At 36.2% G+C, this 14,189-nt stretch overlaps 1 protein-coding gene across 2 annotated transcripts in view; it reads left to right on the forward strand.

Moving 5' to 3' along the window:
- TRPC6 (transient receptor potential cation channel subfamily C member 6) overlaps positions 1-14,189 on the forward strand; it is a 115,566-nt gene that overhangs the window by 56,788 nt on the left and 44,589 nt on the right. For both annotated transcript variants that reach the window (XM_019714511.3, XM_019714510.3), the window contains exon 2: positions 13,202-13,976. In XM_019714511.3, coding sequence (XP_019570070.2) covers positions 13,202-13,976 — 775 coding nt within the window. The remainder of the gene's footprint in view (positions 1-13,201; positions 13,977-14,189) is intronic.

Raw genomic sequence — 14,189 nt, forward strand, 5'->3', positions numbered from 1 at the left:
CAGAAAATTCCAGGTAGTTGAGGACACTGGGAACTGCCTAGTTTCATCTTCTAATATATCTTAGAAACTATACAGAACAAGAAAGAGTAAGTAAAACCTCATAGAAATCATGTCTATGGCATAACTTGAAGACAGGGAATGACCAAACTTTAAAATAACTGAAGGAAGAAAAAGAAAACACCTACTAAAATCCTTAAAAGAACAAAATTCAACCAAGTAAATTGGAAGATCTAATTGGCTTTATTAAATTATTCATGAATCAGGCAGCATCTCATCTCCCAACTGTAAGGGCACTACTAGGGGCTGTACAAAATGGAAGGTTTTTATAAGGAAGAGGCATGGGCTAAGGGATGTATTAACAAAAGAAAAAAAAGGATTATTTTAGAGTAGGACATATTTGGGGGGGAATTGAACTGTAGGGGTTTTTGTTATGCAGATTGCCTCTTCTTTCAATGAGGATGGAGAAGACCTATGTGACAGATTACCTCATGATGTTGACCACAAAATTCCAGACTGGTTGATTAAGATTATGGGAGAGGATGAAACAGCAAGTAGGTCAGATATTAAATCTAGGTTTGGTATCATGGACTTTAGCACAAGTGGCACCATTTTGGGTTTGTGGTTTTTCTCTTTGATAATCCTAATATGGACTCTCTCATCCTCCTGCCACACCTCCTCCACCCTGGCCTGCTTTGGAGCAAATGAGTACTAAGAAAATCTACAGGGAAGAGAAAAGAAGAAAGCTAGTGAATAGCCTCAGGTTGATCTAAAACTACTGTCACAAAAACTACGCCTACCCTAAGTCTGAAAAAAAAGGTGTTCTTGTAGATCAGGGCATGAACTTTCAGGGAAATAACTTAAAAGTAGGCACAGTTTGAAAGACAGTTCTTCAAAATGTGTACCTTCTAGGGGAAAGGCAAAAATGAAGTGAAAAGCATCTTTTGTTTGTTAAGTAGTAAAAGAGAAAAGAGGCAAAAGGGAAAAAGCTTTTGTCTTGGAATTCAGTAGATAATCAAAATATTGAAGGAGCAACACCATCGCTCACCACCAAAACAACCAACAATACACTAAGGTATCTGAATTTTGCAATTCTGACAGAAGAGGATGCCGCTCACTCGTGATCAGCCTCTACCTAACCCACAGGGGCCTTTGCAAACTCTCAGGGAAGCTGGAGTGAAACAGTGAACCAAACTCTGCTTTGCCTATCATATGATTGGAGCTTTCCTCCAATAAGGTAACAGTGTCAATATTTCCCTTTCCTTATTATGCCGGGTTTGTACTAAATACTTACTTTTTCCAAACTAATCTATATTCTTTAGGACATACAAAGATAGAAAAGCTGTAAAAATAAAGTCAAGAGAATGTTTAAAACAAAAACGAGGTGGTATGGTGGTCACTTGTTGAAGTGGAGGGGGAGATAGTAATTCAAAATTGGCACACGGAGGTCTTCAAAGTTATCAGTGGTCTAACGTGGTTTTAGATGCAGGGGAGGCAAGTTATATTGATTTTATTATTAAACTTAAAATGTGGCTCTCTTCATGTATGTTTTCTGATAATAAAAATAAGATTTAAAAAATGAAATATGACATCTATAAACCTAAATTTATAATCTTGCTTTACCATTTGTGGTAAGTATGAACTTAAGAAAACATTTTCTGTATATCATGACTAGTCCTAGACATTGTAGGGTGTTTTTGTTGTTGTTGTTGTTGTTGTTTTAAGGGTATTCAATCTTAGCTCTTTTCAGCTGTATTAAAAAATAACACTTTTCCTGATGTTCTCGTATACCATCCCTATTTTGGGTCAATCCTGAAACATTTCTTCATGTGTGAAGTTGAAGCAACAACCTTACCAGCTACAGTAAAATTAAATGAAATAACATTGATAAGAGACTGGCACAAAGTAAACATATAGTAAATATCAGTTCCCATTCTCCCAATTCTAGTCAAATTAAGTTAATATATGTTCATAAGAGTTTATCCAGTAGTTTTATTTATAAAGCTGGAAAAGTAAGTGTATGTATATAGTAAACTTACAATTTACTTGACACAAATTAGTTTGCACAAAATCAAACAACCAAATTGCCATATTTCATTTTTACTGAGAGAGGATAAATATGGCAAGTAAAATTACTTTAAAATATAGTAGAATAGTAACAATTAAGACTACTTATTGAACACTTATTATTATCAAGTAGTAAATGCTTTACATTATCTTTACCTCAATTGTTAAGAAGATTAATTGAGTTAAGACTTGTAGAACACTTAGTATTATGCCAGGGCTATAAGTAATATTTTCAAGTAAAATGCACATAATGTGAAATAGGAACATTATAATCTTTATTTTGGAGGAAGCCAGAGAATCAACAAATGGCCAGGTCAGAACTGGAACACATGTCTGGTTACTTCAGCATCTGTGTTTTTATCGACTGTGAATCTGGGGTGTTTGATGGAAATTTATGAATTTGGGCCCTACAGGAGGAAAAAAAATTGTAGCTAGAAAATGTCTGATATTATGATGCTAGGAATGATATAAAGGACAAAATTATGAAATATACATAAGTTTTGAAAGTCATTGGGCAACATTTACTATTTATGATGCTTTCTAACCTTTTGGCCTTTGTTTCAAAGGCAGCAGCCCATTTAAAAGAGGGCAGTGTGAATTACTGGAAGATCTTATCATATTACTATGTAAAACTTGGTTGACTTAGTTTTGTGACCATATTCATATTCAAATATAAAATTCTCTTATTCCCACAGATCTATGATCTAAAAACTGGTGTGTTACTAATGAGATCACATCCTCTGGTAGGAGAAATACTAAATGAATAGACTGTCATTTTTATGGGAAGTGAAGCAAATGTGGTTACAGCTTCAGAGTGGTCTGTCTACCTTCCCCTCAGCTGCCTGAATGATGCAGGAACATTAGGAAGAGTCACGTTGACTTCATAAATACAGGATACACTTTTCAAAATTTAACTTTCTGAAGGCAGAGGTAGTTTGTGTAATATGGTTGATACACATTTGGTTATTGATAAATGACATTCTAACTGTATAGTAAAAAATAGGTTCTTGATATGGAATAAAAGAGTTTTGGAGACTCCTAAAAAATGGGACAAAACAAGATGATCTCTATTCATTTCTTTTATCCATACCCTTTTCTTTCTAGTATTCATCCATTATGACATTGATTCATAAAACATTTTGTGCCTCTCCTTGTAATCAGCACTGGAATATAAGGTGAGCTCAGGGTTTAAGAGCCCATGTATACAAGAAGGGTAAGGGAAATACATAAATGGGGATGAAGAGAAAAGAATGGAACACGTTTTAAGAATACTGCAAACAAGGCTGCAACACAGAATATGCTGAAGATTAAAAACAAAAAACAAAAACACTAAGGCAATGAAAATGCTTTTTTAGCCATGTTTATGTACAGAGCAAGAAAAGGAAAAGAGGAAAGGTCAATCTGTTGTTTGGGGCACATTGTACAAATGTAAGAGATGACATTGGGGAAAGAGAAGCTGTTTAATGGCTACTTAGCTTTCATCTTGTTTATTAAGCATACCATTTTCAACCTGGTCAGCATTAAGCAATCATGATTAAGAAGAGCATGAAATCCATAATAGATGAGGGATCGGATTACCTTAAACTGAATTTCACCAATCAGGAATTTCACAGTAACCCTGCAAAGTAACTTACTATCCCTTCCCCCACCTCACCACCCATTGTATAGCTAGGGAGTCTGAGGCTCAGGGAGATGACATAGCTGGTAAACAGCAAATCAGGATTTCCGATAAAGCCTGGCTTTCTTCCAAGTTATGTTCTTTCCAATATTGCACATGGCTCCCCAGAGTTGCTTCAAGTTCAGATCCCTAAGTACTCAGGTCTCAGCAATCCTAAATTTATCCTTAATTTTTTCTAAACTTGGGACCTTGAATTATGTAAGCTGCATATGGCTCAGAGCAAAACTCCTTGAGCTGGGGACTCAATACTTGAGTTCTGAAGCTTGAATCTCCTAAATTGGAATCCTTAGCTCTTTGGGAGTTACCTAAATTTTCATATTTCAGCTCTAGGGTGTAGTCCTAAGTGCTGAACTGAGAACAGCAATGGAACCCAGACCCTAGCCTTCTACCTGCATTTAAACTGAGCCAGGAATCAGAAGTGCCTTGAGGGAGGGAACTCTTGTGCATCCCAGCTACAATGGACATCTTTCTGTTTTCTCTGGGTTATTGATTTACATAGTAAATGTGGTTCTCTCTGCCTATAGGGCTTCTTCTTTTCTCTCCTCTCTTCTAGCCTTTCCTCATTCTTAGAATAAGAGATATCTCTTCAGAAGGCTTTCCCTGACCCATAGACTGTCATTTACATAGTACATCCCATCTTCCCGTTGATAAAAGATTGCCCTGTAATCTTTTATTTACTTCTCTTTTTTTTCTGCCATGCTTAAGTGTTTTTTTCCTGCTGTATTCCCCATGTACCTAGCACAGTGCCTGGAACTGTAAATATTTGAACTAATGAATGAATGAACTGTTAAGATCCTGATGGTGGATGTGAGGTTTGATAGTGTTATATAAAAATCATACCACATCAGCAAAGAAAGACATCCACAATTTTTATTTCTAAATAAATTAAACTATGTACAGCATTGTCCAAACTTCCATTTCTCTACATTGCCCTCTTTAGACATGCCCGACTCACATAGACTTACACCTGCATTGTGAACAGTTGGCCCATGTGGTAATGGTTGAGGGCACGTTCCAGAGCTATTGTGGAAGTCCATTTCTTTAGCACCATCATCTCTGCAGTCAGCAGCTTTGGCTTGTGATGTACACACAATTTCAACAATTCTGAGTGTTTCTGTGACATCACATTACCCTCTTCACCCTCAGAATCAGAGTTGTTCATCCTAAGTCTCATATGAGCATCAGCTTAAAATGCAGATGGATGAATCTTAAAGGTTCATTTTTTAATTTTTAAGATAATGGACTGCCTGAAATTGAATGTGGGTGTTTTTCCTGATAGCTTATAGAAGGGAAAAATAAGCTCAGAAAGGTGAGAACTGATGATATATCAGTGACTCATAATAAAAAATTATACACTTATCATTTGATTAATCATAGCAGTCAAATTCACTTATAAGTGTGTGCTGGCTGTTGTTGTCTTGGCTCTCCTGGCCACTCTCCACCATTTGCACATTGTCCTCTGCCTGGACAGATGGCATCAGTGCAGACCTGTGTGGATTGATCGATGGTATCCTTTGTTCCCAGGCTTTCAGTTGGTGCAGCCCATGGGAGGCCACTATGAGATAGCAGAGGGCAGGAGAGTGAGGTTGGGGCATGAATTTCCCAGGCTCTCTCTTTGAGGGTTGGTTGTTAATCTCTACCAGAAACTCTGTCAAGTGGCCCTTGCCTTACAGTTACCTCCCTGGTTTAAATTCTGGTAACTGCTCCCGCCTTATGCCCCTTCAGGCCTAAGACTATACTCTCTTAGAACTGGGTACCCCAGGGTGCCATGTTGGATTTCCCTCACTCCTACTCACGTATTCCTAGAGTTTCTTCATTAAACTCCTCAGATTGCCCAATTTAAATATGCTGTCTTTTTCTTTCCTGGAATCTGTCTTACACAGAAGTTATTTGCAGAGTGGGGAAATGTGCTTGTGTAATGTGGTGGCTATTGGTAATGGAAACAGAGTTTAAACCTCGGTTTTAACGTGATAATTGGGATATATTTTGCTTGTATTACACATAAAGTTTTTAATATTTCCAAGAGTACACTATCTAAATAGATCAAAATAAATGCATGCACCCAGAGATCTCCTGAAGAACATTTCAAACAGGGAAGACATCACACATGAAATAAATTAAACCACAAACAGTAGGCTGAAAAGAAACAATGATATTTCAAACTTAATTGCTTTATTAAAAAAGTTAAGTTTCTATAACTGTTCCATTATTTACTCATGTTTTTATTCTTTCACATAGTTAGGTTTCTAATCTATACAAAAATTGGTGATAAAAATAAGCAAAAAATATGTAACACACACAAGACATTTTTCACTCACACTTTTGCTGGTTCCCAACTAAAAGTGACAAGCAGTTCAGGCTACTATCATTTTGCTTGAGAAGTAATAAGGCAGTGGTATGGTGTCGTGTGACTGATCAAAAGGAAAGTTAGTATTTTGATGAAATGAGAGGAGTCCATGGGGAAAATCAGAACTGATTGAATCAAAATAAACTATCTGGAGGTTAAGGGGATTTGGTAAGGGATTATGAAAATGGGTAGTTATGCTCTCTCTACATGCAATGTCAAGGGTGGGCACAGAGAGCAGGAGAGATGAGAGAATATTAGTTCTGCCTTTAAGGACAAGAAAATCTCCATTTCTGGATCAAAGACAAGTCACAAGGGTGTCCTTAAAAAAGATGGTAGTGGAGGTGGGGGTAAAGGGGAAGGTGAAGGGTTTAGAAAATAGTCGGTAACCACACGATGGCCACGGGGTTTTGAAAATTAATTTGGGGAACGTAATCAATAATGTAAAGATTTTGTAGGGTATCCGATGGACATGTGTCCCAGTTGGGAGACCACCTCAGGGATGATGTAGATGCCTGATCTCTGAACTGTACACCTGAAGCTGAACAATAATGAATGCCAAGTATAATTATATATATATATATATATACACACACACATATATATGTATATATATATATATATATATATATGTATGTATATGGTTACAGGAAGCGGAGTACAGCATTAGGAATAGAGACAGTGGAAATGTAATGGCTGTGTGCGATGTCAGAGGGATAGTGGATGGGGGGGGTTCACACAGTGTGAGGGATATAAGTGATAAACATCTAAGTATTACTTTGTCTTGTGCACCTGAAACTAATAAAATTAAAAAAAAAAAAAAAGATGCCTTTCAACTTTCTTTGTTCCCTACTGAGCTTGTTGCTTATTTGAAAAGAATATAAAATATCTTATATACACTGGGACACACTGTGGTTCAACCTTTATGTTGTGTTTCTTTTCTGTTTGTAGGATTGTACCTCATAGTGATTTGCTATCAGCTTAATGGGGAACAAACAGGCTTTGAACTTTATTCCTTTGGCGAGAGGGATTCATGCATTTGACAGTTATGTACATAGTGCTTACAATGTGCCTGTCTGCTGAGCACTTGGGATTCAGTGGTCACTAAGGCAAAAAAGTCCTTGTTCTCATGGGATGAAGGGAGACCACTTTAATTGTTTACTGCTCCCTCAACCCTGGAGGAAGGGCAGGGTAATCATGGATGAAGTAGACAGAGTAATAACACTCTCATTTTAATAAAATCAGAATCAAACTAGTTTTATTATTCATCCTAAAGTAGTCAACAAAATTGCTAGTTGTGTTGATTGTTAATCTCTAAATACCCAAGTCTAATTTTTTCCATGGATAACTTCATGTGATAAAATACATATTCTGGAATTTCCTTTGTTTTCGCCTTCCTAGGGTGAATCTAAAAGTCTACTCTTCTGACTCTTCCATGCTGCCAGGAATAGTTACATGTTATTTACATTTCTAATGCTTTTGCTTTAGTAGAATTGTGTTAGAATTCAAATATTTTCAAGGATTTTGAATCAAAAAGCAAAAGTTAAGCTAGATACTCAATATGGAGCTTAGTTTATATAGGAACAGTTTCATTTGATAAAAGTGCATCATGTTTGAACAGGAAGTAGGGGAAATTACTGCACAGGCTCTGGACTCAAGTACACAGTCCATTTGACTCAGAAACTAATTTGTGTTGCTGGCATTTTCAACAGAGATGAATTATTTCATCTCTCACTATCTGGGGCAACAGGCACTATTCCGCCAGCAAAAAGAATCAGGAAAATGAGGTATGTAAAAACTGTTGATTTTCATGACCTAATAATAAATATTTGAATACCAATGGAGGCTATTTTTACGCTCTGTCCTAGAACTGGTATTTATATATTGTGATTTAACAAATTTTAAAAATACAGACATAAAATGTACATAACTAAATATTTAACCATGCTAAATATGGCTAAATGGATGAAGAAAAGTTCTTAATAAATATTTTCCATAGAAGAACCACCTTTGCAAAATGTGTTCCCTTTAGGTGGAATGAAAATATTTCTTTTGTTGACATAGTTCTTTGGGCTGTTCGTCTTTCTAGTAGATGATTTTTCTAGGTTACACATATAATTAATGTAGAATTCTACAATATAGTGTTATGAAATCCATTCTCAGGGAGGTAATCTAACCTAGCAATATGTAGTATCTTTCTTAAAAGGCTACAAATGTTTGTTAGTTAAAAAGTTGTTGTACACCTTTTACTTTTGCCTCTGAAAGTCAGGGATTAAGCAATAGCACTTGTGAAAAAATAGTAGGTATGGAGACTTTTGTTGCTTTAGACTGCAGTTAGGGAAGATACGGAAACAACAAAGTACACATTTTGTTCTGTCAACATAAAAACAACTTTCCCTTTCTCTCACTATCCTGGCAAGGGGTACTGCCTTCATTGTGCAAGCAATAGTTATCTTTCTGGAGCAATTGTAAATAACCTCTATAAACATTCTGTATCTGACTTTTGTGTTGATGGAGTGCTAAAGAGATGATAATCCAGGCCTTTAAAAAAATCATGATATAACTGCATATCTGATTAATATTTATGATCCCAATGACAGAGACAGGAGATGCTTTAAAACTGAAGAAAACATTTTCTATGGAAATATTTTTGTTGTTCTTTCAAAAGGATGGAAGTTATAGGTATGAAAGCCATGATAGTTTAGAAGGGAATAAGACATATTATTAACAGTAGTGATTTGCTAAAGTAGAACTTGCTATTACTCAAATAAACAGCGATTTAAATTATAAATCATTATTTTAAAATTTTAGAATTAAAGATGTCACAACTCAGGCTTATTATTCTACCTTAGTATAAATAATTTAGAGGTGTTATGTGAAAAAATAAAATTTGGAAACCAGATTAAAAATTGAGGTATGAGTAAAGCTACTGATTATATTTGTTCTTTCTGTAAAGAGACAAAAACCATTTACAACAATTACCATTGCCGTCCTTGCCTTTTCATGGGTCTTTTAATTGAATAACAGCTGAAAAAATGATAAAATCAGTGTCCTTCTTGTTCATGTGAGTGCACATTCCTGTAACTATAAAAAAACAATGAAATCCAAATTTCACTTTTCACATTCATAATTTTAATTGACTCTGGAAATAATCCTGTGACAGGCTGGAATAATTATTTCTCCCATTCTTAGGAATACAAAGAGCCCAAAACAGGCTTGGTTCTGGTCTTTTAGTACTTGGTACTATTTTTTTTTGTTTTTTTCAGTTACAGTAGAAATTTTCTTGCAAGTTCTCACTCTTAGTACTTGTATTTCACTTTTATAAATCCCATGATCATAGCTCTTTTCTCCCTTAATTTTACATTTTTTTTCTTTTGCAAAGCATTATCCATGTTCAGCAGATACCTCCCTTCCCCCTAATCATTGAACTTCCTCTTGTCTACACAGAAACTATAAAATGCAATATTTACAAAAAACAAGAGAGGAGGTAAAGGCTAAAGAGTCACTAGACCGGAAAAGTGCCAGAGAGGAAAGAAGTGAGAGCAGAATTTCAGATGGAAGATGATATATGGTTGCTCATATAGCAAGTCTTTGGTGACCTCTTGTTTCTTCTACCTCATCCATCCTGTTAACTCAGAAATAATTCTGCTCTTCTAGAAACTCACCCCCAAGAATCATCTTTTGTCCAAATCAGTATTAGTGTCTGGCTAATTCTGAGGGAAAATTGCACTCTCTTTGAAAAAAACATTAGAATTAATAATTATTTTTTTAAATGGAAAAGAATATCCACCAAGGATCACTAGCTATTTGAGGAAAAACTCTAATATAAGATATAGAGAGCAAAGCAAACAAACATCAAAAAGTAACTTAGGCGTAAATTTTCTGAAGTGCTCTGTTCTATGTGGTCTTTATCACCAGCATCTCCAGAATTAGATAAGAGAAGATAGTGTGTCTTTGAAAGCTGAAAAGGTGTTATAAAAAGAAACAGTTGAAGAACAAAAAGATGTTATTAAAAATTAAAAACATAACAGCAGAGAAAAATTTCAAAAGATACATTGGAGCATAAAATTAAAGCAGTGCTCCACAGTATAATGCAAAACAATAAACATTTGGAAAAATGGGAAAGAAAAGATAAGAAAGTTAAAGTATAATTCCAGAATGTCCAACATCCAAAAAGGAGTTCCAGAAACAGCATTGAAAGCGGCAAACAAAATTATCGGAAAATATTAATAAGTCAAAAATGTTTTTTTCAGAAAAGAAGGACACACTTTTCCAGATTAAAAGGTTTACTGAGTGCTCAGAACTATGGAGGAAAAGAAATTCCCGCCAATAAAAAAATCATGAAATTTTAGGTTACCAGACACCAAGAGAATATCCAGAACCATATTTCTTAATAGCAACTACAAAAACTAGAATCTAACAGAACAAGACTTTCAAAATTAGTATCAACCTAGAATTCTCTACCCAGCCAAATTACCAGTTAAGGTTGGTGATAGTAGAGAGTCATTTCTGGACATGCAATATTTCAAGAAATTTACCGCCCCTGTATGCTTTCTCAGTCAGCTACTGGAGGAGGTGCTGTACTAAACAAGGGAGTAAACTAAGATAGAGAAGGATCTGCAATACAGAAAACAAGAAACCCAACACAAAAGAGAATCTTGGGGATGATGCTAAAAGGAAGATTCAAGAACAACATACATTTTTCACATTTACACAGCAACCAGTCCAGATTAGCAAATCAGAAGGCTACAGAAGAGATTCCTCCAGAAGTTAAAATTGAAAACACACATACGCACACAAAGTGTGTTGAATGTATTAAAATAAGATTTACATTGAAGAAGAGAATTTTGCTGAATTAGTCATAAGTACCTAGGACATTAAGCATATGAATACTTAATTCATAGTATTGAATTATGAGAATTCAATTGAAGAAAGAGAATTTTTAACTGCTGGGTTTCAGGACATAGGGCAGCTGCACCAGAAAAGACACCACAGTATATTGCTTGTCATAGCTATGCCTAGCATTTGCATTGTTATAATGTAAATAGTATCTAACAAAGGTTATGATATAACTATCTTGGAATAATAAGGGACCATGAAGCTTGTTTGTGTGTGTCTATGTGGGTGTATATGTGAGAAAGGTGTGAAGGTATGGTAGGAAATTTTGAGAGTGAGTTAAATCCTGAACTTTTTTAATGGGAAGCCCATAGATAATGCTAAACCTCGAAAATCAAGAAATAGCAACATTACCAAGTCATATGGATATAAGGATTTAACTTATCAAATAATCAGATAAAACAGTTGACATGTATTGCCTCTGGGGATCCAGAAGTAGAGAAAATGAAGAACAAGGGACTGCTGTTTTTTGTATCAAGCTTACAGCGTCCTTAAAATATGTACATGTGTAACTTGAATAAAATTAAAAATGGAATTGAAAACAAAACAATAGTTTTTGAAAACAAAACAGTTGTAGAAATCACTCCTTTATTACTTAATAAAAGTTACATGTACATTATCTAAAGATGCATGTTGGAAACTATTAATTTTATAATGTATGTCTGGCTATTGGCCCTTTCCATCATTTACAAGGTTGTCTCTTTAATAAAACATCAGCCCGGTTGGTTTTGAAGAGGCCTTGGATAGCTCAAAGATTCACTGTTGAATGAAAATCTGTGACAAATATTTGTGAATATGGCAGCACACCCTTCAAGCTACTTTGAGAACCATAATCTATTTCTGAGTTGCTAACTTATTAGGGCATCAACACTACCACAGACAACATTGCCTGGAGATTTGGTATCAAGAGGGATCTGTGTTAGGAGAGAAAGAGATTTAAGTTATCTAGGCCTGGACACATTGGAGGTGAAGATGGTTTATGGGGTCTTTGGATTTATTTAAATTTTCTTAATGCTGGGAAGTATGTGATTGTCTTTAAAGAAGGAGGGCTCTTAGAACATTTATAAAGACAGGAAGCATCTATTACATCAATAATCAATCACAACTTTTTCCCTCTCTTCAGACTCCCCCATAACCTGGCCCTTCCCTGTTCTGTAGGAACTTGTTCTCTTTGGGTTTTCAGTTAGTGGTAATGAGAACGCTTGAGCCTTTCAAGCTCAAAAAGACCTTAAGACATAAAGTTATGACTCAGTAAGGAAAAAAAAAAATCGCCATTGTAGCATTTTGATCAGAGGAGCAGTCACTTATTATCACAGACTGAAGGCCCACATTGAAGGCAGGCCACCTCTTTTAAAACTGTCTTCATCACAGAAGAATTCCTTCCCACCTAGCACCTTGATCACAGTTTCCTCAAGTTTCTAATAATTTTTAGAACAACACCTAGCAGAGTCCAAGCATTAATGGTCCCTGTTAATGAAACCTATGCTGTAGCATCTAGTTGATCCCTCTGCTGGAGAAAGCTCTCCACCTGCACCTGACCCATGTACCACCCTCCTATACACACTCTCACCTGACTCCTACTCATCCTTCCATTTTTAGCATGTCACTTTCTCCTAAAAGCTAGGTTAGATGATCCTGGCAAGTCATTGGTTTATCATGACAATTAAACAGCTGACAACAAGGTAATATGCTCATTGCCCAGTTTCTCTTTAGACTACAAGAATTATAAGGGCACAAAAGTTTCTGTTTTTTTTCACCATTGGTTTTTCTGGGCCTTGCACAATGTCTGGGCCTGGCGTAGGAGACCCTCAATAAATATGTGTTGACTTGAATGGATTTGCTATTTTTCTACTTTTTAAAAAATATCTTCATACTCTATATCGTAATGGTGACTGATTATTGGTCTTTCTTATGTCTATAGTATCTATAATTGTAAAACACAAGTTAGTCTCTATGTGATTGCCACAGAGAGATGATGGGAATTGCAAGAGTCTCCACCCCAAATTGGAATGTTAGCATATGCAAAGTGCTTGCTTTCTTAAAGGAGAAGTTCTTGGAATTCATTAACAAATAAATGCATCTTCATTTTACATTACAGTTGGTCTAGAGACCATGAGACACCATCTAATATGCTGGAGGATTGCATTAGATGGCAAGTCATTTGGCACACTAAAATGCTCTTAATATGATTTGTTCACAATCTTTCTATTTTATTACAGCCGAAGCACCGACAATAGAATGGCTCACCGGCGGCAGACAGTTCTCCGGGAGAAGGGGAGAAGGTTAGCTAACCGAGGACCAGCATATATGTTTAATGATCATTCAACAAGCCTGTCTTTTGAAGAGGAACGCTTTTTAGATGCAGCTGAATATGGCAACATCCCAGTGGTGAGGAAGATGTTAGAAGAATGTCTCTCACTCAATGTTAACTGTGTGGATTACATGGGCCAGAATGCCCTGCAGTTGGCAGTGGCCAATGAGCATCTGGAAATTACAGAACTTCTACTCAAGAAAGAAAATCTCTCACGTGTTGGGGATGCCTTGCTTCTAGCTATTAGTAAGGGTTATGTTCGGATTGTAGAAGCCATTCTTAGTCATCCAGCTTTTGCTGAAGGAAAGAGGTTAGCAACCAGCCCCAGCCAGTCTGAACTCCAGCAAGATGATTTTTATGCCTATGACGAAGATGGGACACGGTTCTCCCATGATGTGACTCCAATCATTCTGGCTGCCCAGTGCCAGGAATATGAAATTGTACACACCCTCTTGCGGAAGGGTGCTCGGATTGAACGGCCTCATGATTATTTCTGCAAGTGCAGCAAATGCAACCAGAAACAGAAGCATGACTCCTTTAGCCACTCCAGGTCTAGGATTAATGCTTATAAAGGCCTGGCAAGTCCAGCTTACCTGTCATTGTCAAGTGAAGATCCAGTCATGACAGCTTTAGAACTTAGCAATGAGCTGGCAGTGCTGGCCAACATTGAGAAAGAATTCAAGGTAGGTCTTTAACAATAAGGACTTCACCCTCTACAAGAGGAAGTCAAGGTCTATTTACAAGCTTCCACTGTGTGCTCAGCATTGTGCTAGTTATGGTGGACAGTAGGTAATGTTATGGTTTTTCAACAAACTCGGTTATTATTATATGTAGTACAAGTGGTGATCGCTACCATTTAGAGTATTCTACTATGTACTAGACATTTTATATTTATT

This window comes from Rhinolophus sinicus, chromosome 14 (genome assembly GCF_057876585.1).
Source record: "Rhinolophus sinicus isolate RSI-liver-muscle chromosome 14, RSI-T2T, whole genome shotgun sequence".
In the NCBI taxonomy this organism is placed as follows: Eukaryota; Metazoa; Chordata; class Mammalia; order Chiroptera; family Rhinolophidae; genus Rhinolophus; species Rhinolophus sinicus.